Raw genomic sequence first — 20,987 nt, 5'->3', positions numbered from 1 at the left:
TTGGACAAATACATGTACCTTCTGAAAGGCGCATTAGCTACCAAACTCCGACAAATTCGAGCGGAGTTATAGAAGTTCAAAGTCGGCCAAAATCCATACATTTCCTACAATTGTAGCCGTGCTTGCCCCCCTCCCCCCATCCAATATGCTGTCAGAAACCATGAACAGGTCGAGAAGTAACACATTTGAGGGGTGAATGGTCCGAAAGTTAACTAGAGTGCAGACTCGATTTTTATGAAGGGCAAATGACCTTACAGCAGTGCTTAAATGGGAAGTTTCATGCAGTTTATGACCACTTTTGTTAAAATAATGGTGAAATAAGACCTTCACTCAGCTACCAAATAATTCTAGAACAACGAGAGAAAAGAAATCAACTCAATTCTTGAAAGGAACAACTCGTGATCTGTTCTAGCGCACTTTGGAAACAAAAGTGCAAGAACTTGAAAAACATTAGCCTAACATTTTATAAGTTTCAATCCATTCCGACCTACTTAGTCTCTGACCAGAGGCACTAATCGACAGTTTTATTGCACTGGGGTAATAATTTACAACAAAACTAGAAAACTATTTTTTTCGTTTCTGTTGACAGACAAAACCTGAACCTTTTCAGCGTTCCTTGTTACCTGTTCGTGGTCTCTTCCTATGGACATGGAGGTCATGGTTTGTTCCTCTCGCATGCTTGTTAATGATTTGCTTGTCATTGTTTCTTGTTCCTGTTTATCAATTAACGAGCTGCTTGTCATAGTTTGCTCTTCATGTCTGTCGTACAGTGACAGGCCGGTCATTGTCTGTTCTTCTTGTCTGTTTTGCAAGGCTTTCTCCTTTAACTTCTTCTGTAGATGGAATCATTTTGGTCAAAATATTTTTTTTTTGTCACAATAAGTATAGCCTGCGGAACAAGCGTTTTTTTCTTTTTTTTTTTTTTTTTTGGCGTTTTTCAGGCGAGCGGAGGAAAGCCCGAGTCACGCACTCAGCGCTTGCCTCCGCTTCCTTGAAAAACGCGAAAAAAGTAAAGAAAAATGCCTGTTCTGCAGGCTACAACAATAGTAGTATTTACATACATTTAGTACTATACAATTCGATACAAGCAAGTAAAATAAAATCGCACAAAAGGTCATACAAGATATTTTAGTTTGAAATTAAGAGATTCTACGATTTACTGTACGTTGCTTGCATGCATACATTGTTAACGCAATGCATTTCGTAAGAGGTTATTCTTAAAGGGAGACCATTTCTGCGCAAAGGAGTTTGAATCGTAATTGTGGAATGCAATTTGTTCTTCAATTTCCACTGAGTTCATAAGTAGTTGTATGTACACCTGCAACTTGAGAAAGTTGTTTCCAAGTTTCCAGGTGTGTGTGTAATGTCTTGCGATAAGGAGTTATTGATGACAGAGCGGATCCTTTATATCGTCAATGACCCACAACAGAGAGACAAAGAAGGAGAAGGAGAGACATTTTCTAAACCTTTGAAATGTCGAGAGAGTCAATGAGACCTTGCATCATGAAATGAGGGGACCAGGGTGGGTGCAGTGGCGAGAGCACTCGCTTCCAACCAATGTGGCGTGATGTGGGTTGAGTTTGTTGTCTAGGGTCAAACTTTTCATCGTTTAACCTTGTTAAAAGTTGTGGGTCTGTGGACTAAAATCTATATTATTTTTTCCACGATCCTTTAGATATGCAAAAAGAAGCAAAATCAAACCAGCATCTTACCAGTTCTTCCTGCTCTGAAAGGACCTCTTCCTGGAAGACAAAAGGATTACACGATGTTAAACTGTGAAATGTTCATTTATTTCAAGATAATATGACACGCCAACTAAGAAGACGTTCTGTACAAGAAACAGTGCACATTTTCTGACTGTGAGTACTTAGGGAAATTCACTTAATTGAGAATAAGGCTTTTCACAGCTCTCTTACTGGCATAGTTTGTGAACAAACAAGACGTCATATTTTACATGCGAAAAAATGTTTTAAGTGAAGGAGGGTTACAAAATGATAGAAATGAAACTAGATGTTGTCAGTTTGAGGGAAATTAGTGTAAAGAAAACTCACCAGTTGCAAAAAGGCCTGTTCCGCCTGGAGAGAAAACAGACGAGGTAACACGTTATAAAACGAATTTGTAGATAACACGGATAAGTCGACACGCTGAGTTTCGAAATACCCAAAGTAATACCCATAAACGCGGCAAACTTCTCCAAAATTAAGCTTTGAGAATAAACACAAACACAGGACATTTCAAATACGAGAACAAGTTCACATATGAAGAAAGAATGAATTTTAAGAAGCTCTTAGATTTTGGTAAATTGTCAAATACTCTTGTTTCCACCAAAGCCAGTTGGCTGTCTTATCGTCACTGTTGTTGCTATTTTTTTCCTCTCCTGCCTGATTTTATGCTTCTTCTGATTATGAGTAATCTTTTAATTAGAACTAAATTCAAAATCAGAAAATATTTTTACACTATTTTCATACCTCTCTTTCAGCCTGTTCCTGGAAATGACAACAGTGAACGTAAGTTAGTAATTATAATAAAAACAAAAACACATGCTCGTCCCAACAATAACTCAAGCAAATTAATCTTGGGGGAAGTGAGCTCACCAAGTACAAACAATATGACAAGAGGAATGGTGACGTGGAAGAAAATAAATGACATAAATGAAGAAATAATCTCAAGCGGAACAAACCTAGAAAGAAATTTAGATACCTCCCTACGGGGGACTCATGGTGAACATGCCGCTAACACTAGAAAGGTCATGGGTTGGACTCTTGTTGGGAAAAGTTGAAATTTCTTTTACGGTTTATTAGACTTGGGATCACTTCTTTGTTTATTTCTTTTGCACCTAACTGTTAGCGTACATTTTATAGTTTTAAATATCAATAAAAGAGAAATAGGACAACATATTTCTGTTAGGGATCTTCGCACAGCACAGGGCGAACATTAAGACCGACAGGATGCCGGCACACGAGGGAGGGTACCCCTTGGAAATTTGAGTAACTGGGTGTCTCCTTATTTCCGACAAAAAGGAAACCTGTGACAGGGCTGTCCTGGTTTTGAAACATTGTCAACCATTCAACAGAAAAAGGAACACCGACTTCTGACTTACCTTGAGTAGCTCAGCTTCTTTAATCCTGCTTAGCAATACTTCCTTCTCCTGTTGGTTGGAATTTAAAGATATTTACTATACATTTCACATACACGCGGTAGTAGTTATTGAATAATCAGCTGTGAAACAAAATTTAATTAAGCTGTAACGAGAGAATGAGATACATGCTATTAAAAACTGTTACCTTCTGAAAGTTACTCTGGAATTCCTCATTTTGCTTTCTCAGGGCATTTGTTTTCATCATGTACTAGAAAAAAGAAAGCAAAATTAATATTGACTTATACTAAGACTACAATCTGTTCACTTTGAGAATGTGACAGGGCCATCTCCATTACACAAGAAGAACCAAAATCAATGATAGCATACCTTGTTTTTTAATTCTGCAAGTTCCAACTCTAACTTTTTCTGTCTTTCCTGTGCCTGAAACAAGTAATACAATTTGTTTGTCACTAATTTACTAACGAGGTTTTGCACATTTTGGATCAATCTCTCAACTTTGCACTGACCACAAACCAATTTGTTCTGACCATTCATGACAAATGTTTTGGAGGCACATACCTTGGCCTTGAAATCTTCCAATTTCTCAATGAGACCTTCTTTAGACAGTGATTCCTGCAATACAAAAAGAAAGAGGATTAACTTAAGGACGGTGCCTACTTTTGTTACTGCGCATTCGCTCTGCGCATCTTGAGATACTCGGGTTTCCTATGGGTGGTGCCTATTAATACAGGGATATTTTTGCGCGGTTTAAAACCATGCGGAGACAACAGAATTTAGCCAGAGCTTTTGGTATCCAAAAAGAAAATTGGGGTAACCATGCATTTTTCAGAGATAACAAAGCTTCAATTTGGAAAAAAACGCCATACATTGCTTTGTACTTTACTGCTTTTTAGAATAATTGTTGCTTAATTATCTCTAAAAGAATGCGTGGTTACCCCCAATTTTCTTTTTCGATTCAAACAGTCCTTGCTAAGATCTGCTTTTCCCACATAGTCATAATCCGCGCAAAAATACCACGGTATTAGTAGGCACCGTCCTTAACACTGCCAGATTTTAGCTTGACACATTTGGTTCAGGGGTACATGACATTTCACAGCCTGGGCCCAGTCTTAAGACTTGTTAGAATTTTGCTGAGGCCATAGCTCATGATAGCTTAGATGAACAATTCCAAAGTACATGCATATACGTGTAATGATTCTTCTGTTATTTGTGCTGAAAGACATGACGAATGTGTGATGGAAACCCGGGGGGGTTACTTCCTTATAAGAGGCTAATGGGGATGTGCTGCTGGATGGGGTCGCATTTTCACGACTGGATTGACTAGAATGGGGTCGCATTTTCAATAGAGTTACTAGAATGGGGTCGCACATTTTCGGATTTTTGGGGTGAGAAAATTCTATTAAGTAGGGAGTCAAAATGGTCTTGGTTAAAAAGTTCAGAAAGGTGTTGTTTACTAAATTTAACAATCACCTCGCATTACATGCCGTTCTTGAAAGTAGATGCATAAATAGAAAGTGACTTAGTTGGGATCGCGAAAATTACATTTTCCCAAAAAGTGACTAAGATAGGGTCTATAACTGGACACAAAATAGACTATAATGGGGCAGGGGCTCTGAGAGGCCAGCGGCACATACCCAGCAAAACTTAACCCAAGTACCCCCCCCGCCCCCCTGGGGATGGAACCTATTGACAGAATGGGCTATGTCCAGATGACCAGACCAAATAAACACGACAAAGCTACAGTTGTGTACAGTGTATTTCATTCACGAGTGAAGCGCTACAGAAAGGAACATTACTTACCAATTCGCCATCCTCATATTCCTCTTCAGGCACAACTTGAAGCAAGGAAGGTTTTCTGTCTGCTGCATTACCCTGGAGACTTGTCTCAGCGTCGCTTAAGTCATCAGTTTCACTCTGAATGCCAATATCAACCATCTCCACAGATGTTGTAACTGATAAAATAAATAACTCGGTTATACAACATTATTGCCAGAGAAAAGAGAAATACTTGTTGGCCACACAGAATTTATTCAAAGAAAGCCTTTGCTACTTTGACCACCACACACATTTTATAATTTGTACTGTATTTATTTTTATCTTGTAATTATCTGTTGTAATACTTTTCTTTCTATGTTAATGTTGTGTAAATAGTGTGAAATAAATGAACCTTGAACCTTCAAACCTAAGGAGAAGGGGAAGGGGGGGGGGGGGGGGGGTTTACTCACATACATGACCGATTGAGAGGTGCAAAGACTTTTAATAAGTTTTTTGGGTTTGAAATTAGTGACTGGAGACTATTTTGGGTAGAAATTTTCTGGCCGACCTTTTTGAGAGAAGAGATTTTGGCAGGAACTTTTTCAGGGTTCTATGTGGAAAAGAATTTTTTTGGGGGTAGTTATATTCTGGTCGACTGGACAACTTTAAACTCTGAGTCTCATTCATACCTCTCTGTTACTAAAGTTATCTGAAATGTACTGCAACACTGGCCATGACTGTGTTGGACATCAAAAGAGTCATTCTGACTGGGCCAAATGTCTCACATGTATTATCAGTTATGTTTTACACTATAGGCCCCTAATTAAGGATTAGCTATAATTTCTATCAAAAACATGTAATCAACAATAACAATAATGAAGAACCCTACATACTTTGGACCTCTGCCAGTGTTGATTCTGTTGTAGCACTCTGTTTCTTCTGTGAACTGCCCTCGCCTCCCTCTGACGACCCAAATGGTTCCACAACATTCTGGGGTTTGTCTGCAGGAGATTTGGATTTTGCAGGTTTTTCAGGGGTCCCTCTAGAGGACTTCTTTTCCTTGTTTCTCTCAGATTTCGAGCCTTTGCGCGAGAGAGACCTTCCTGGCTGGCCATCACTGGTCTGCTCTCGAGCAATTTCACCAGCTGGTGATGTTTGTGAAGGTGTGGATGATTTAGTTACTGGTGTTGATGAACTGTCACTATTCTCTGAACCTGATCCTGCATCACTCTGCAAATCCACAAGATAACATACCATAAGAATTGAAGGGGTGCCAGGAAAATAGCCTGAACTGACTTGTGATAAACTACTGATTCTCCTTCCAAATTACCTTGTGTTTCCTTGTAAAAAAGGAAAGAACTTAACATACAGTCAAAAGTCACTTAGGGCCTTTCTCCACGCGCCACTTCAATTTATTGTTTATGTCAACTTGAAGTCTTTGTTTGGGCTTTTGTCAGAATACGTGGTTAAAAAAAATCATGCAGGCGGCTGATCAATATAGTTGAATTCTTAGCAGAATGTTACCAGTTTTAAAGAATGTAGAGGAAACAAATTCAAGTGAATTAGCCTCAGTTGACAAATTATCCAGCAAGGGTTCTCCATAGCAAATTCTACCTTCCATTCCAACAGGCCAACCAACATGAAGAACTATGCAATGTTCACAGGGTTGCAAACTTTTCAGTCCATGATAGATGTAGTTTGCTGTCACAAACTACCCATAATCAAGAGTGTACAGTGTGAGTGGGGCAGTAAGGTCTACAGAACTATAGGAAGAGTTCACTCTCCTGGTCTCTCTAATCCGATAGCTACATGTACCGCCAGCATGTGACACTTTTAGTTCTTCTAGATCTCAGTGCGGCTTTTGACACGGTAGACCACAAAATCTTACTTCATCGCCTACATTCAAGTCTTGGCATCACAGGAACGGCTCTGAAGTGGTTTGAATCGTACCTTTCCAACCGATCTCAACGCGTGTTTTCAGGGGGCTGTCTCTCTGACAGTATCAAGTTACCACATGGTGTCCCTCAAGGCTCATGTTTGGGACCTCTGCTATTTACCATCTATTCTAGCAAGTTATTCGAGGTGATAAAAGATCATCTCCCTGTAGCACACGCATACGCAGAAGACACACAACTCTACTTGTCATTCAAGCCTGACACCTCATCAAGCCAATCTGAAGCAATTGAAGCAATGGAACTCTGCATAAAGGCAATCAGAGCATGGATGACTACTGACAAGTTAAAGTTGAATGACGACAAAACTGAATTCTTAATAATTGGTACACGACAACAGCTTAGCAAAGTTCATATCGAGAAATTATCGGTCGGTGGTGTCAGCGCGGCTCCTGTTATTTCTGCAAGAAACCTTGGAACTTGGTTTGACACCAACCTCAGTTTAGTGACGCACATTACTAACACATGTAAAGCTACTTTCTACCATCTGCATTATATAAGACGCATCAGGAAGTTTCTTACGATGGAGTCTACCAAGGTGCTAGTGCATGCCTTCATAATGGGACGCATTGATTATTGTAATAGTCTCCTCTATGGTTTACTGACCACTCATATTAATAAGCTGCAACGCGTGCAAAATGCAGCTGCCAGGCTGATTTGTTCAACTCCACGCTTTAGCCATGTTACTCCCGTGTTATTTTCTTTACATTGGCTACCAGTCAAATTTAGAATTGATTTTAAGATTTTAATAATCACTTTTAAAGCCATACATGGCCAAGCACCTGACTACATTTGTAATCTCGTTAATATTAGGAATTTTTCCACGTATGGTCTTCGCTCAAATTCTGAACTTTTATTAGTACCACCATCCACGAAAACGAAGAAGACACTCGGTGACAGGGCTTTTACTGCTGCTGCACCATCACTGTGGAATAAACTGCCGAGCGCAATAAGGGACGAGGATGATCTCACAAGTTTTAAGTCCAAATTGAAGACATTTTTATTTAGAGTTGCTTACAATACGATGTAAGGACTGTAAGAATTGTAAATAACTATTTTTAATTAATTATTTTTTATTTTTTATTTTTACATATACAATTTGTTAGGCGCATTTGATCATATACACATGCTAATTTGCGCCATAAAAATATTAATTATTATTATTATTATTATTATGTACTAATCATGCTCCAAGTAATCATCTAATTGCTAATCTAATCACATTCTTCTATTTACGCTCTCATGTAGTTATTATGTAGTAATCATGGGTTGTTACATTGTATGTGTAATTTAAGTATTTCTTTTGTGTGTAAACTGATCTGGAGTAAGACATAGTATATTTAAAGAGGCAGTGTCACCTATTTTTTATGTCACTTTGAGTAGCCAAAAACCATAATTATTTGAATCTATCGAATTGTCAAAATAATGGTTCAATTTTGTTAACAATAACCCTACTAGTGCACAGAAACTACTATTAATTATGTTTGGCTGCGGATGGCTTGGATGGAAATGGATTGCAACTTGAAAAAATCGGCCAGTTTTTTAAGTTCCTCCTGTGTATTGCAGAGAAGTCGCTAAAACTTGATTATAGCTTGTTCTTTCTTGGAGAAATCCCCTAATATTTTCTTTCTGGTGCTCTAATAGCAATTTCATGTTAGAAAAAAAGGCTCTTTGTCAAAAATTTGAGAAGTTTTGACCAAAATACGGCAAAATCACTGTGACAGTGCCCCTTTAAATTCTTGGCAAATACTTACCATGTTTCTACCCTTATTCAAGAATCTGACAGCCTGCGCTGACGACTTCATTGACAATTTCCGGGGTGATGACTCCCCGCCATCAGAATTCTCAGGTGAAAAAAGACTGCTTCGTTTGCTTCCAGAATCAGCTGCTATTGAATTCCGTTTGCTTGAATCTGACAGCTCTGTTTTAAGTTCTTCACTTTTTCGCCTTGCCTGTAAAGGAAAAATATTATTATGCTCAGTACATTTCACAGTGTCATTTCTTGTTTCTATGATTAGGTTTTTATTTGTCCTTGGTAATTTTCTAGAGGACCCGTCTGTAAACCACTTTTGGGATGTTGGCATCCTCATTAAAGATTACTCTCATTCAAGTACTGACTAAACTAAAGTGCTATACCATTATTATTACACCTTGCTTCTTCATGTGTTGGTCTATCTTTCTCAATTCTCCAGTAAATTATAGAGTAAAACCAAGTCCCCAGACAGTTTCAAAATAGAATTTCCCTTCATTATCAGGAGTCATGGACTACACAATGAATATGTTTGGCAACACCCCAGCGATTATGATGTTGAAGTAACATATCAAACACAAGGAAGAGTGTTTCCTCCGATTTCCAAACACCGAGAAGTACAGTGTAGGTTGGAAAAACGACGCGCAGCTGAGTTTTTTTAACCAACTTCAAGGTGTTTGGAAATAGAAGGAAACACTCTTTCGAGTGTTTGATATAGCTTCTCAAACTATTGATGATTCTTGGAGAAATTCGAACCAAACGTTCACAAAATTTTATGATAATTAAGATCACATTTCTAAACCTCCTTCACGGTAGTGATTTGCTTTGTTTTGGCTTGATGAATTATTAATGAGTTTGAGTCTATTATGAGAAGTGGGCAGCAATGTCTAACGGTACATTGTAGTTAAACTTCAAAGCTTGAACACAAAAAGGGTTTCCTTTTTCAAACCGACAATTACTATTGCCACTACCTTAAGAATAAAAAAGCCTGAGCCTTTATGTTCCTTACAGAAATGTACAAAGGACTAAAATAAAAATATGTGAACTGTCGGAGACAGGTAAAATTTGACAGGGATTGCTGGAGGCCTGCATGTTTCATGCAGCACTTTTCACATATTGTTCCATTTGGATTCAAACCTGTACTTCATAGCCAAGAACTGCTCACTTACCACATCTAGAGCCTTCTGCATTCTGTTCAGCTCCACCTTGTGATCATCGCGAATCTGAGTTAATTCTCTCTGATGGTTGCCTACCATTTCTTTCACTTGTTCATCATAATGTTGCTTTAATTCTAGAACAGCACATCAAAACAATGAATACACTAGATAAAGTTACTTACTCTTTATAATAATAATCTTTATTGAGATGACTTTTTCATATAAAATAAGGTTTTCAAAAGCGATCTCAAAAGAAAAAAAATACACACAATTCACAAAGATACTAAAAATCTAAAATATGTAAAAACTATTAAAATGTACGAGATATCAACTGAAATTCATTTAAATTACAAAGTTAAAAAGATAACGTTTAAAATATTCAGAATCACGGATTGACTGATTGCCTGGCTAAGGGAGTCAAAATCCTTGATGGCATGAAATTCATTTTCAACAACTAATCGCTGTATGGTTGTTACTGTACTGTACTGTATGTAGCAGTAAAAATTAAGATGTCCTTTGAATGAATTTAAGTGGAGGCTTACATTCAGAATTTTATGGTCTGCCAGTTTCCTATTGTCAAACAGACAACGGTGATTACATACACAAACTTTATTAATTTTTTATTTTTTATTAATTTACAGAGTAGCCTACTGATTCAGCTAGCCAGATTTAAACAGATCACAGTTAAACTCTACCAGTTTACTTTAGTTGGTGCCTTCCCTTCTTACAGTCAAGCTGACCAGTATTTCCAAGAGTGAAATGAACATTCAAATTCTTCTTTGCAATGTCCGGCATTTGAATGGAATTGTGAGCATTTCTCTGGAAATCTTTCCGAAAAAGACCCATTAACTGACAAAAAAATTTCAAAATACTTGGGAAACAATTGTCGTTTTTGAGATACTTAATTCATAGCTTCATACAGTCAAAAAACTAGGTATATTTTTACGCGAACTCTGAAATCTTGTTGGCAATGTACAAAACTGACAGGTAAATTTCAAAACTACATTCAAATTTAAAAAGCATCAGTCATGAGTGACGTAGGTTGACTAAAAGGCAAACCTGGAGTCAAGTCATCTGATTCTAAACTTTAACAAATGAAGTAACCTATTCAGATGTACTTTTCTGCAGCTTACCATTACTTATTTGTCACTCTTAGAAGGGGAATGAGTGTTATTACATGCGCAAATGAAAGTGAATAGTATTTCATGTTTCCTCACCAGTTCGTAAATCAGCTATATACTGCTGTTGATCACGGATTTTTTCCTCATACATGCCTTTATTTTTCTGTGGTAGGGAAACAGAACATTGACCACTATTTATTTTGCTGACAACAGACGGGTAGCAGGAATCTGTTAACATTAATTTTACCGTCTAGAGCACATTGTGCTCAGTTTTTCAAGAAGCACCTGATAAAATAAAGCACTTCAATTCCCAAGGCTGTTAAATCCGCTTTGAAAGATGAGAAGTTCCATGTGGTCACAAGCTTAGACAAAACAGACAGGCGGGCGGGCGGGCGTACAGACGGATGGACAGACGAATGGATAGATAGATACTTTTTAAAAGTGAAGTTATTTTAAGCAATGAGGTGCTGAAAGCAATCAAATATTGTCAGGTGCTCAGCAACAAAACAAACTAACAACAATGATCCTTGGTGAATCATTTGAGGAACTCTCTCGATCTGCTCCCTGTAAAACAAGACATTTTATGACTTTGTGGTGAATTACATGATTGTACAGTTAATTTTAGGAGTGGGAAATCATGCAAGGGTAACAGTGAGAGACACTGAGACAAACATTAGGTATTTGCTTAAGATGGTAAAATGTGGAGAAAAATAAATTTTATTAATAGCTAAGTTCATTTTCAATACCTGGTTTTCTTCTCTAACTTTCTTGTTTCGTTCAAAGTCTCTTTCTTGTTTGTCTTCCAAATGCGCCACACTCAATTCCAAATCAGCAATTGTCTGTTAAAACAGTTGGACATACTTAAGGATCATCCAAGGTAATACTCTTAAAATAATACTAATAAAAACAATACTAATAAATTGAAATAATACTAAAAATTTACAAAGTTACCTTCCAAGAATAAATTATTAATAAAAATAAATAAAATTATTGCAGAAAGACTCCACAATTCCATAAGATTATACATGTATTTCGAAAAAATAAACAGTTTCCTGATCCTGTCATTTGAAGTTATGATTCAGGATATGTGTTATGATTATCAAAATAATACAAAAAGATATTAATTAAAAAGGCCAAAATAGAGATGCAGCAATATGCGTACAATTAAGGTTGATCATAATATTTACATGTATTGTGATCAAACATTCATAAATTTAATATTTATTTAATAACCTTGTGAGCTCTTTGAATGTCGTTTTCCTTTACAGCAATTTCAGTTTTTAAGTCCTTCACAGTGTCTGCAGCTTTCTATAACATAATTATGACATAAAAGTATTATTTCTTCAAGCCATTGCTCCTGAACCACTGGTATTAATCCAGACAGAAAGTATATCTGGGACACACCTAAAAGATGTCTCTGGAAATGCGACAGAGAGATGCCACTTTATAAATAAAAAGGGGGTTCTGACTAGTACTATAAGGGCCTGTTTACATGAATGGATGGTAACCCTCCTAGAAGGGTACCAGGGCAAAAAACTTTTTTTTAATCCACTTGTCCATTGGACGAGTAACGTTCAGATTCTGGTTGTCCGAAAGTTAAATTTACTAGTCCAAAAAAAATTAAAGTGAATAAAAAAATATCATAAAAAAAAGTAGAAATTGTATAATCTGTTTTGTACCAAATCTCGAGTATTTATTTTAACAGTTACTTCAATTTATGTTGTTCTTTGCACTTTTCAATACAACACCATTTCATACAGACACATCGGCGATCACTCACGTTCTTTATACACGACTTGAGAAAATGCAGGACATCTATGAGGCATTGAAACTGCGATCTAAGATGACTCCTTTGACTCCTCATCGATTTTACGGCTTATTCGCTGTAGCGGCGCCTGCTCTGGTTTTTCTTCACTTTTAGCGTTGAAAACAAAAGTAATGAGAATGGCTCTTCTCGTGACTCATAAGAGAATCACAGCGAAAATCAGTGGCGGACGATCGATTGATGCCGACAGAAAGCTGGCTCGCTTTATCGGCTACCGTTGGATACCTGTGGCACACAATGCAGAACATTTCATTCTTCTCCGCGTCAATTTTATCCCAGGGAAATTCTTTTTGCTATGTTGGTTGGAATTTTCGAATTCGACTTTCTTCATATTGTTTCACAGGTTTTATTACTTCTTTAATAATCACAAAACTTGCCACAACGGTAATCGCATCGTTCACCTCGTCTCAAACGAGGTTGTCGTTTCCAAATATGGTATGTGGATCCCAGTCTTCATCGAAACAACAGAACCAGATATTCTTGGAAAACAGAAGCGAAAACGGAAAAGTTGCCTTGAAAAGAAACCAAACTTTGCGAAACTCAGGCCAGTTTACAATGTCCAAAATGCTTGGGAACTCAGACCTCAGTAGAAAAGAACATCCTTTTTTAGGCAAACTCTACTCGTCCCGTAGGACAAGTGTTTTTGGAAATCCACTCGTCCGAGATACGAGAGTACTCGTCTCGAACGGGCGGACGAGTGGAAGTTTTTTGCCCTGGGTACCCTTGTAGAAGGGTCATAAGATAGCCCTCCTTTACATGACTGTGTAGGGTTATCCCTAGGGCTATCTCTGCCAACAAAGCCACAGAAACCTGAAGCCATGCATGGCTTCAAAATCGAAGCTGCGGAATTCACACTTTGTCTTGTACTCTTTGATATATTTGAGAAGCAGTTCAAAAGTTTTAACTCTGAAACATCAAAAAATTGACCCTCCTAGAAGGGTAACCCCAGCAAGCAGATAGAGTTACCCTCCTCCTAGATTGAGTAACCCTACCTTGCATGTAAAGCAAACCAAGAAAAACAATAGAGAAGGGTCACCCTTCTAGGAGGGTTACCCTCCCTCCACCTAAACAGGCCCTAAGTAATCTCACAAATGTGTAATTCCTAATCCAATTTAAGCATCATGAACAGGGTTTTTGTTAGAGCAGGGCCGGGACACAAGGACCATTACTTGCCTATTATAGACTTCATCCCGGCTATTTTCACACTGCATACAAAAGGGTAAGAACAAATCTACCACATGGTCCCTGCTAAACTAAATCCTATTCAAATGCATAACAAAAACCCTGATGAAAATTACTTTTGGTAGTAAACTTGCCCCGTGGAGGAAAAAGTGGTAGACTACTGAAATGTAGTAAGAACGATAAATAAAATGACTAATCAGAAATTACTGGTATTCCTAACTTGCCCTTGATCATATCCAACAATGAAATGCATGTACACAAAAACAGGTTAATTAGCTTACTTTTGCATTTTCTGCTTGAACTTTAAGCCTGTGAAAATTATTGACAACAGAATTATTAAATGAGGGAACATCCTTAAAGTATTCAGTAGTATTGCTAGACCAGAACTGTTAGTACTCTCTAAGATTCATCTTACATGTAACTATGTATTATACAAGTCATATATATTTACAATAATTATACAGAAAAATCCTGCTTTACAATCAACTGCAGCCTCACCAACTGGTATTATGACCAGTCAGTTACAGCGTTGGCCCAATTTTGTGATCATGAACTCATGATCACAATCTCTTGATTATGATCTCATTGCAAAACATTGCCAGAGTACAAACTTTAGAACATTAATATGGTCAGCTACTTTATAATACAACCAGACTTTGATGAGGAAACCAACAGCAATATAATCAAATAGAGCGATTTTCGATCGAGTGTTCTAAACACAGCGTGCAAAGAAAGTCACGTCCGATAGCCCGGGGCTAGTGGATTTTGCGATTGGGCTAGTGGATTCTGACCATCACTTGCCCAACGGGCAAGTGAAGGTTTTTTTTCGGAATTAAGATTAAAAAATTATTGTAAGACATACTTTTTTAACGTCCAGGTAGATTTATGTGAACCCAAAGCCATTTTTCAAGCTTATCTCACAAAGGGAAATCTTTTAAAAAAAGTATTGCATTACATTATATTTTTATGCCCAACATAATGCATGAAATTTTTCCTTTGTAGTCTAGTCAACGCAATCTTACCATATGTATTAAACAATTGACAAAAATTTATCGATCACGTCCTATTGCTTTCCCATAAATTATCAGATGTAAATTGCAAAATGAAACAATTTTTTTCCTTTGAAACCTTTATCAAAGCTGACAAGATCTAAAAATGTTCATTTTGCCACAAATTTGCATAACTTTGTTTACGACGGTACTGATGTGTGACATGGCACTTTCCGCTTTCACTTGAAAACTGACAGCCAAACTTTTTTTTTTTTAAGAAAACTAATCTATTTGATGTAATACTTTTGTATGAGAAGGAAAAATATGATGAAAGATGTCAAGTTTTCGTGTATGCAACAAGTTATGATTAGCAGTGAACTTTTCAGTTAATAAAAGTGCTCCTTTCAGCTGAAGACATTTTCTGGCGGGAAATATTTTTTGGCAGCACAATGCATGATCAAGTTCTGACTGCGCTGTTGCTAGCAGCTTTCCTCGTTGTTGTGTTAGCGTGTCTACTGGGAATTTGTTAAGTTTCAAAATCGTTTTTCTCAGAAGATGTCTGTAGATTAATTCCAAATTGCAAGATGCATGTTAGTCATCCACGTGTTGCACATGCTGAGATTCATACATATATACATCACTTGTTTCTTCATGAGACCTTACTTTTAGTATCTGGTTCATGTATGTTCTAAATGTGATTACAAAATGTAATGAGACTTTGAACAGGTAGGAAATACAGCTTCTAGTTAATGTACATGTAGAAATTTTCATAACAGGTCAACTAGTCATTAGATATGTTATATTGATTTCAGGAAAAACAATTGCAAGTTTTTTGGAACTTCTTCTTGCTCACTGTTTCACCTTAATTCTCTTGTCCATCATTTAATTACCAGTTGACATTTATAAATTATGAAAGAAAGACAAATGCATTCACGACTAAAGATTAACAGTGAATCATTGTGCCACTGTGTTAACTTTCTTACCAGGCCAACTGATAGTTCACACTTATACCATTAATTAAAGGTTTCGTTAAAAAAATGGTGGATTATTAATAAAGCAGCTGACTAATTAACTAGTTGTGTAAAGCTGTAAAGCTGACTTTCTTTGCACCCTGAAACACAAAACCAAAGTAATTACTCTGACCAATCCCAAACAACCACAGACAGTGAAATAAACCAATCAGAACTCAAAGTAAATACATGTTCAACCACCTACAACCATGGGAAAATTAGTCCAACCAAGTCAAAAATGGTTTTGGTTCAATGGCTTCCCATTGGCTGAGAAAATGGCACAAACTTTGCTTACCAGTCACACAGAACAGAAACCGAAGCAAATGGAAAATTACTTTTCATACTCAATAAATTGAAGGGTTCTACTGTATTACCTTTCAACTTCCACTTGTTTCATTTCCATGGACTTGTACATTTGGGACATCTTCCCTTCACTCTCTTCAAGATCTGCAAGAATTTTTTTTAAAGAAAAACTTTTAATATTAATAACTATTTTCGTGATAAAGTATTTAAATATTTAACATGTACCTCTTGTAGTTCATTTTTTCCCTCACTGTTTTAATTTTTTTAACTGTTCATTTGTTTTCAAATACAGTATGTTATTGTTTTCAATTTATTTTGACTTTATTGGGATAGAAAAATACAACATTTATTTCCACAGTCAAATAACATTAGACAGGGGCATGAGTGCAATGGTTTTGAAAAGTTTCTGAAAATAGGTTCATTAAATTATTTTAAGAAGGGAGGGGGGTACCAAAAATGGAAAATGTGGTAACTTGATTTAGACTTAAATTTTGTAATTATTGTAAACATTGAGAATAATGTATTATTCAGTGAGTGACAACCAAAAAATGAAATTATCTGAGTGTTCCTAACAGGAGTTGAACCTAGAGTATGTCCTTCTCATTACTAGATTGGATGCTCTATCACATGCACTTAGCTATAGGAGACTCACGAGAGCTAGCTAGGCCATTAAACTAGGTGCTGTGACAAACGTCCTGTAACTGCTAGAATTTCAATGTCAATGATACTTAACATTAAAGTTTAAAATGTACAGAAGTCTTAGCACACTACACTATGCATTACATTGTATCACATAACCTACAGTTTGTATTTCAATATTAAAGACTAAAATCAATTTCCCACTTAAATCATTAGCAAAAGAATATACAGTGTAACATAAACAGTGCATTTACCATTTTGAACTCTGATCAGCTTCTCTGTGAGAGACATAATATCATGATGGGACTGTTGAAGAGCCTTTTCAAGCTTCTTTTTCCCTCTAAAAAAATATCAACAGCAAGACAATGTGACATCAATGACAGGAAACTAATTATTGATTATTCTAACCACATAATTTGCGTCCATTGAATTACAATATGAATTATTGAGTTCACAAACAGTGTATATATAATTTTATATAATAAAGATGTGTATTGCCATGAAACCATATTCATTGCAGTTTACTCTTCAAGTACACATAATGCACTGTAAATTATTTGAAAGATGTGTAATATTCTGCCTTAAAACAGTCTCAAAGAAATTTCTCAGTCATTGACTACAGCTTTCTGCTTTCTAATTAATCTGCAAACCACTGATGTATGTAATTTAAACGTATACATGCAAGCACACATGTACCGGTAGCCATCTTATGATCAATTACCAGAGAACTAATTCACTACATAACAAATCAATAAATGCCTATGAGAAAGTTAACTCTTTTGGAAAACCAGTTTAGCAACATTCAAATCACAGACTTAAATTAAATTACATCAGTTCATGTTTCCTAATGCATGACTTCAACATTCACAATATTCAATAACCTCTTTTAATTAACATGGAAAATATTAATCTTTACTTAAAAATACAAATAACAAACAAGTATATTTGTGCTGGTTTGTTTGTAACTGCTTTCCAATCGAAGGAAAAGAGATAAATACAGGTTAAGACTTAAATGAAACTGAACAAAAACAACATCACACTTTCACTGAACAGTATGATGTCCTTGATCAAACACTAAAGTTACTTAATTAGAGCAAACAAACAGTACTATGAAGTGATAACTGGAAGGTATTAAACCTCTCAAATGTTGAGATAAGAAAACTAACCCATCACCAGTTGATCTTTATAAAACTGGGCCTCAAGTAAGTCTGTTTTCGTCTTCCAAACGGCTTTACTAAGGAAAGTGAAACTTTATACCCACTATTAGCCAAGCACTGTCTAGTGTGATGACCTTCTGCTTTTGAACAGGGGTTATGTTTAAATGAAATCATAAGACTCTCTTGAAAATGCCTAGCAACCGTGATGTCATTATCATAAAAAACAATAGCCATTGATGCTCTCTTGAGAGAAGCACAAAGCAATCAATAGATGAGCATTAATTAAATTCATGCCAAGATTTTAACAATGAGACAAGAACTAATGAATGTTTAGAGTTAATTTGAATTATAACAATAACAAATTGAAAGCCATTCAGTAAAACCCAGACAAGGGTTATTACAAATAGTTCATATTTTAATGAATTTTAGAACTGTCCTGTAGTTTTAAATCTAGTGTTCAAACAAACACCTTTGTTCTTACAGACACTGAGACTAGGAAATTCAGGGAGTCTTAAATTTGAAGTGTATATTCTGTAAGTGATTACATGTATGTCATGAAAACTTCAATCTATAAATACACTAAATAAACATTAGTGTATTTTTAAAGAAAACACTTTTTGCCTTAAAACTGCTTACTTAAATACATTTTGCTTTCACTGAGCATGCAATCATCATTGAAAGAACACAGGACATGAAAGTAACTTTTATGTATTCATTACTAAATAAATAAACAAGTTGTAAACAGTCATACCTAACTTTTTATAAAACTGAATAATATGAATTCAAAGTATTGTTATATTACAGTAAGTTGGCTGAACATTGAAGAGTTTCACTCAAGTAAATTACATGACATTGTAAATGTGCAAATTAAAGCATATATTTGGTGAACATAAGAGCTAACTAAGGGCTTTTAAGTCTGTTTTAAATAACAACTGTACCAAGTAAAAATAGAACAAGCTTATTGAGGATTGTAGTATTTATCTTTTTAAGTAGACAGTTATTTCTGATCGGCATAATTAATTCTCCTTAATTTGTTGTACAATGTATGAGCAATTACATGTGTACGTGTACACACCTGGCCCCAGTTGTTCAAAGAGTGGACAACTCTATCCAGTGGAAAAATCGTTAAAAAATCCAGCAGATAAAACTAATACAATATTGCCCGCTGGATGGAGAGTTATCCACTGCATTAAATGTATCTGTTCTTTGATCAACTGGGTCCTGTAGGACATGCAACTGCACACTTATAAGTTAAACTTACTTTTTGGTTTCTTTAGGATTTGCTATTTCTAGAGCTTTGATGACATCTTTTGATACAGTAGCAAGTCTTTCTGTTGCTTCTTCGGCTTTGTCCAGGGCTTCTCTGAGAAGTAACAGAATAATTATGATAGTAAAAACAAGAAGATACAGTAATGCATGATTGCACAGTCACGTAAACAAAATACCGTATTTATTCGTCTACAAGCCGAGCGTGGCTATAAGCCGAGACCCTAAACTTGTGAGACATGATAGTGGGCAAAAGCTTACAGAAAAAAATCGAAAAAATATCGGCTATAAGCCGAGACCAAGGTTTCTAAACAAAAAAGTTACTTGAGCGTTCGTTCAAGAAACCTTTCCTCTCAGGAAACATGTTGAAAGTTATTGTTTAGAATAAAATCACACCTTTTAGAAACAATGAAAAGCTTTTTAATTGATTCTAACTGCACTATAAAGCAGAAAACTAAAAACGAATGCCACCAGACTGATTTTTATCGTCACAAACTACCAACTGCTTACTGAAGCCAATAATCAATCGCTTGCCGTCATCATGCCGAAAGCACGCCGTTCATCGTACAATATGGCTTTCAAGCTTAAAGTTGTTGCAGAAGCGGAAGCAGTCGAGAACAACTCTGAGATTGCTCGTGAGTATGGACTTAGTGAGTCCATGGTCCGTCGTTGGCACAGAGATCAGGCCAAACTCTTCAACGGTGAGCTGAAGATGTCGGCGAAACGTACAACTATGGGTCGCTTTACCCCAAAGTATCCTGAGCTAGACCAGCAGATATTGGAGTGGTTTACTGAGCAAAGAGATCAAGGTGAGTAAATGTTTGACGCTGATTTGTTTTGAAATTGTTTCAAAAGGAACGTTAAATGAAGAATTGATAAAAAACGACAGGCACGTTCACAAGGATGAACACTAGTGGGTTTGTTTTTCAAAGCGTGGGAATTGACACTTCCCATTGGTTGGATTTGCTAATCGTCATAACAAATTAACAATGCTTGTCAGCTCAAAGTAAACAAACTCTCGAGTCGCTTGAATTTTATTCATTTACATGGTTTTTCATTTATTTTCATAGGTTTTGCTGTGAGTGGATTGATGCTACGCCTGAAGGCAAAAGAATTTTCAACTGATCCCGCATTCAAAGCTTCCCTTGGCTGGTATCAGAACTGGAAACGACGACACTCGGTGAGCTTGCGTGCGAAGACAACCCTAGCCCAGCGACTGCTAGAAGACATGGAGGAGAAAATTGTGCAGTTTCACCGCTTCATCATAGCAGCCAGGCAACGAGCTGGGTATCCTTTATCCAGAATCTACAACATGGATGAGACACCGATGCGCTTCGAACTTCCATCAACGCGTTCGCTGGAGTTCACCGGCAGCCGAACGGTTCCCATAAAAACCTGCGGAGCAGAAAAGCGGAGCTTCACTGTCACACTTGCTGTCGCTGCGGATGGAACAAAACTTCCACCCAAGGTCATCTTCAAAGGCGTCCGGTTTCCAAGAGATCTCGTCGTTCCAGATTCCCTCCGTGTTTCTTTCCACAAGAAAGGGTGGATGGATGAGTCAGGTGTGAAGGAGTGGATTCGCCAGTGTTTGCCGCGGACCTCTCGTAATGAACAGTCGCTGTTAGTGTGGGACTCATTCCGAGCTCACTTGACCGATGAAGTGAAAGAAGACCTCAACCGGCGGAAAATTGATGTAGCATTTATCCCTGGAGGCCTGACCCCTGTTTTACAGCCGTTAGACAAGTGTTTGAACAAGCCGTTCAAGGACAATGTCCGAAGAA

At 36.9% G+C, this 20,987-nt stretch overlaps 1 protein-coding gene and 1 long non-coding RNA gene across 4 annotated transcripts in view; one reads left to right on the top strand and one right to left on the bottom strand.

Annotated features, from left to right (window-relative positions):
- Positions 1-20,987, bottom strand: part of LOC146461983 (uncharacterized) — a 41,912-nt gene that overhangs the window by 12,361 nt on the left and 8,564 nt on the right. For 2 of the 3 annotated variants that reach the window (XM_085086179.1, XM_085086180.1), the window contains exons 7-25: positions 19,202-19,303; positions 17,038-17,123; positions 16,216-16,288; positions 14,124-14,151; positions 12,069-12,143; positions 11,582-11,674; positions 10,932-10,998; positions 9,727-9,848; positions 8,562-8,759; positions 5,749-6,085; positions 4,901-5,052; positions 3,659-3,712; positions 3,467-3,520; positions 3,285-3,347; positions 3,101-3,148; positions 2,469-2,486; positions 2,052-2,075; positions 1,713-1,742; positions 624-833 (exon numbers count right to left, since the gene is read on the bottom strand). In XM_085086179.1, the coding sequence (XP_084942305.1) occupies positions 624-833; positions 1,713-1,742; positions 2,052-2,075; positions 2,469-2,486; positions 3,101-3,148; positions 3,285-3,347; positions 3,467-3,520; positions 3,659-3,712; positions 4,901-5,052; positions 5,749-6,085; positions 8,562-8,759; positions 9,727-9,848; positions 10,932-10,998; positions 11,582-11,674; positions 12,069-12,143; positions 14,124-14,151; positions 16,216-16,288; positions 17,038-17,123; positions 19,202-19,303 (1,834 nt within the window). Of the gene's footprint in view, positions 1-623; positions 834-1,712; positions 1,743-2,051; positions 2,076-2,468; positions 2,487-3,100; positions 3,149-3,284; positions 3,348-3,466; positions 3,521-3,658; positions 3,713-4,900; positions 5,053-5,748; positions 6,086-8,561; positions 8,760-9,726; positions 9,849-10,931; positions 10,999-11,581; positions 11,675-12,068; positions 12,144-14,123; positions 14,152-16,215; positions 16,289-17,037; positions 17,124-17,949; positions 18,106-19,201; positions 19,304-20,987 lie in introns of those variants that run through there. The other variant, XM_085086181.1, reaches the window with a different exon arrangement.
- The window catches only part of LOC146461977 (uncharacterized), an 81,793-nt gene continuing 76,801 nt past the window's right edge, over positions 15,996-20,987 (top strand). The window contains exon 1 of the long non-coding RNA XR_014857264.1: positions 15,996-16,022. This is a non-coding gene — a long non-coding RNA (uncharacterized LOC146461977). The remainder of the gene's footprint in view (positions 16,023-20,987) is intronic.

The sequence above is a fragment of the Pavona decussata genome, unplaced genomic scaffold, assembly GCF_977016875.1.
Source record: "Pavona decussata unplaced genomic scaffold, jaPavDecu1.1 SCAFFOLD_192, whole genome shotgun sequence".
NCBI lineage: Eukaryota > Metazoa > Cnidaria > Anthozoa > Scleractinia > Agariciidae > Pavona > Pavona decussata.
This window is presented reverse-complemented; position numbering and strand designations above follow the sequence as displayed.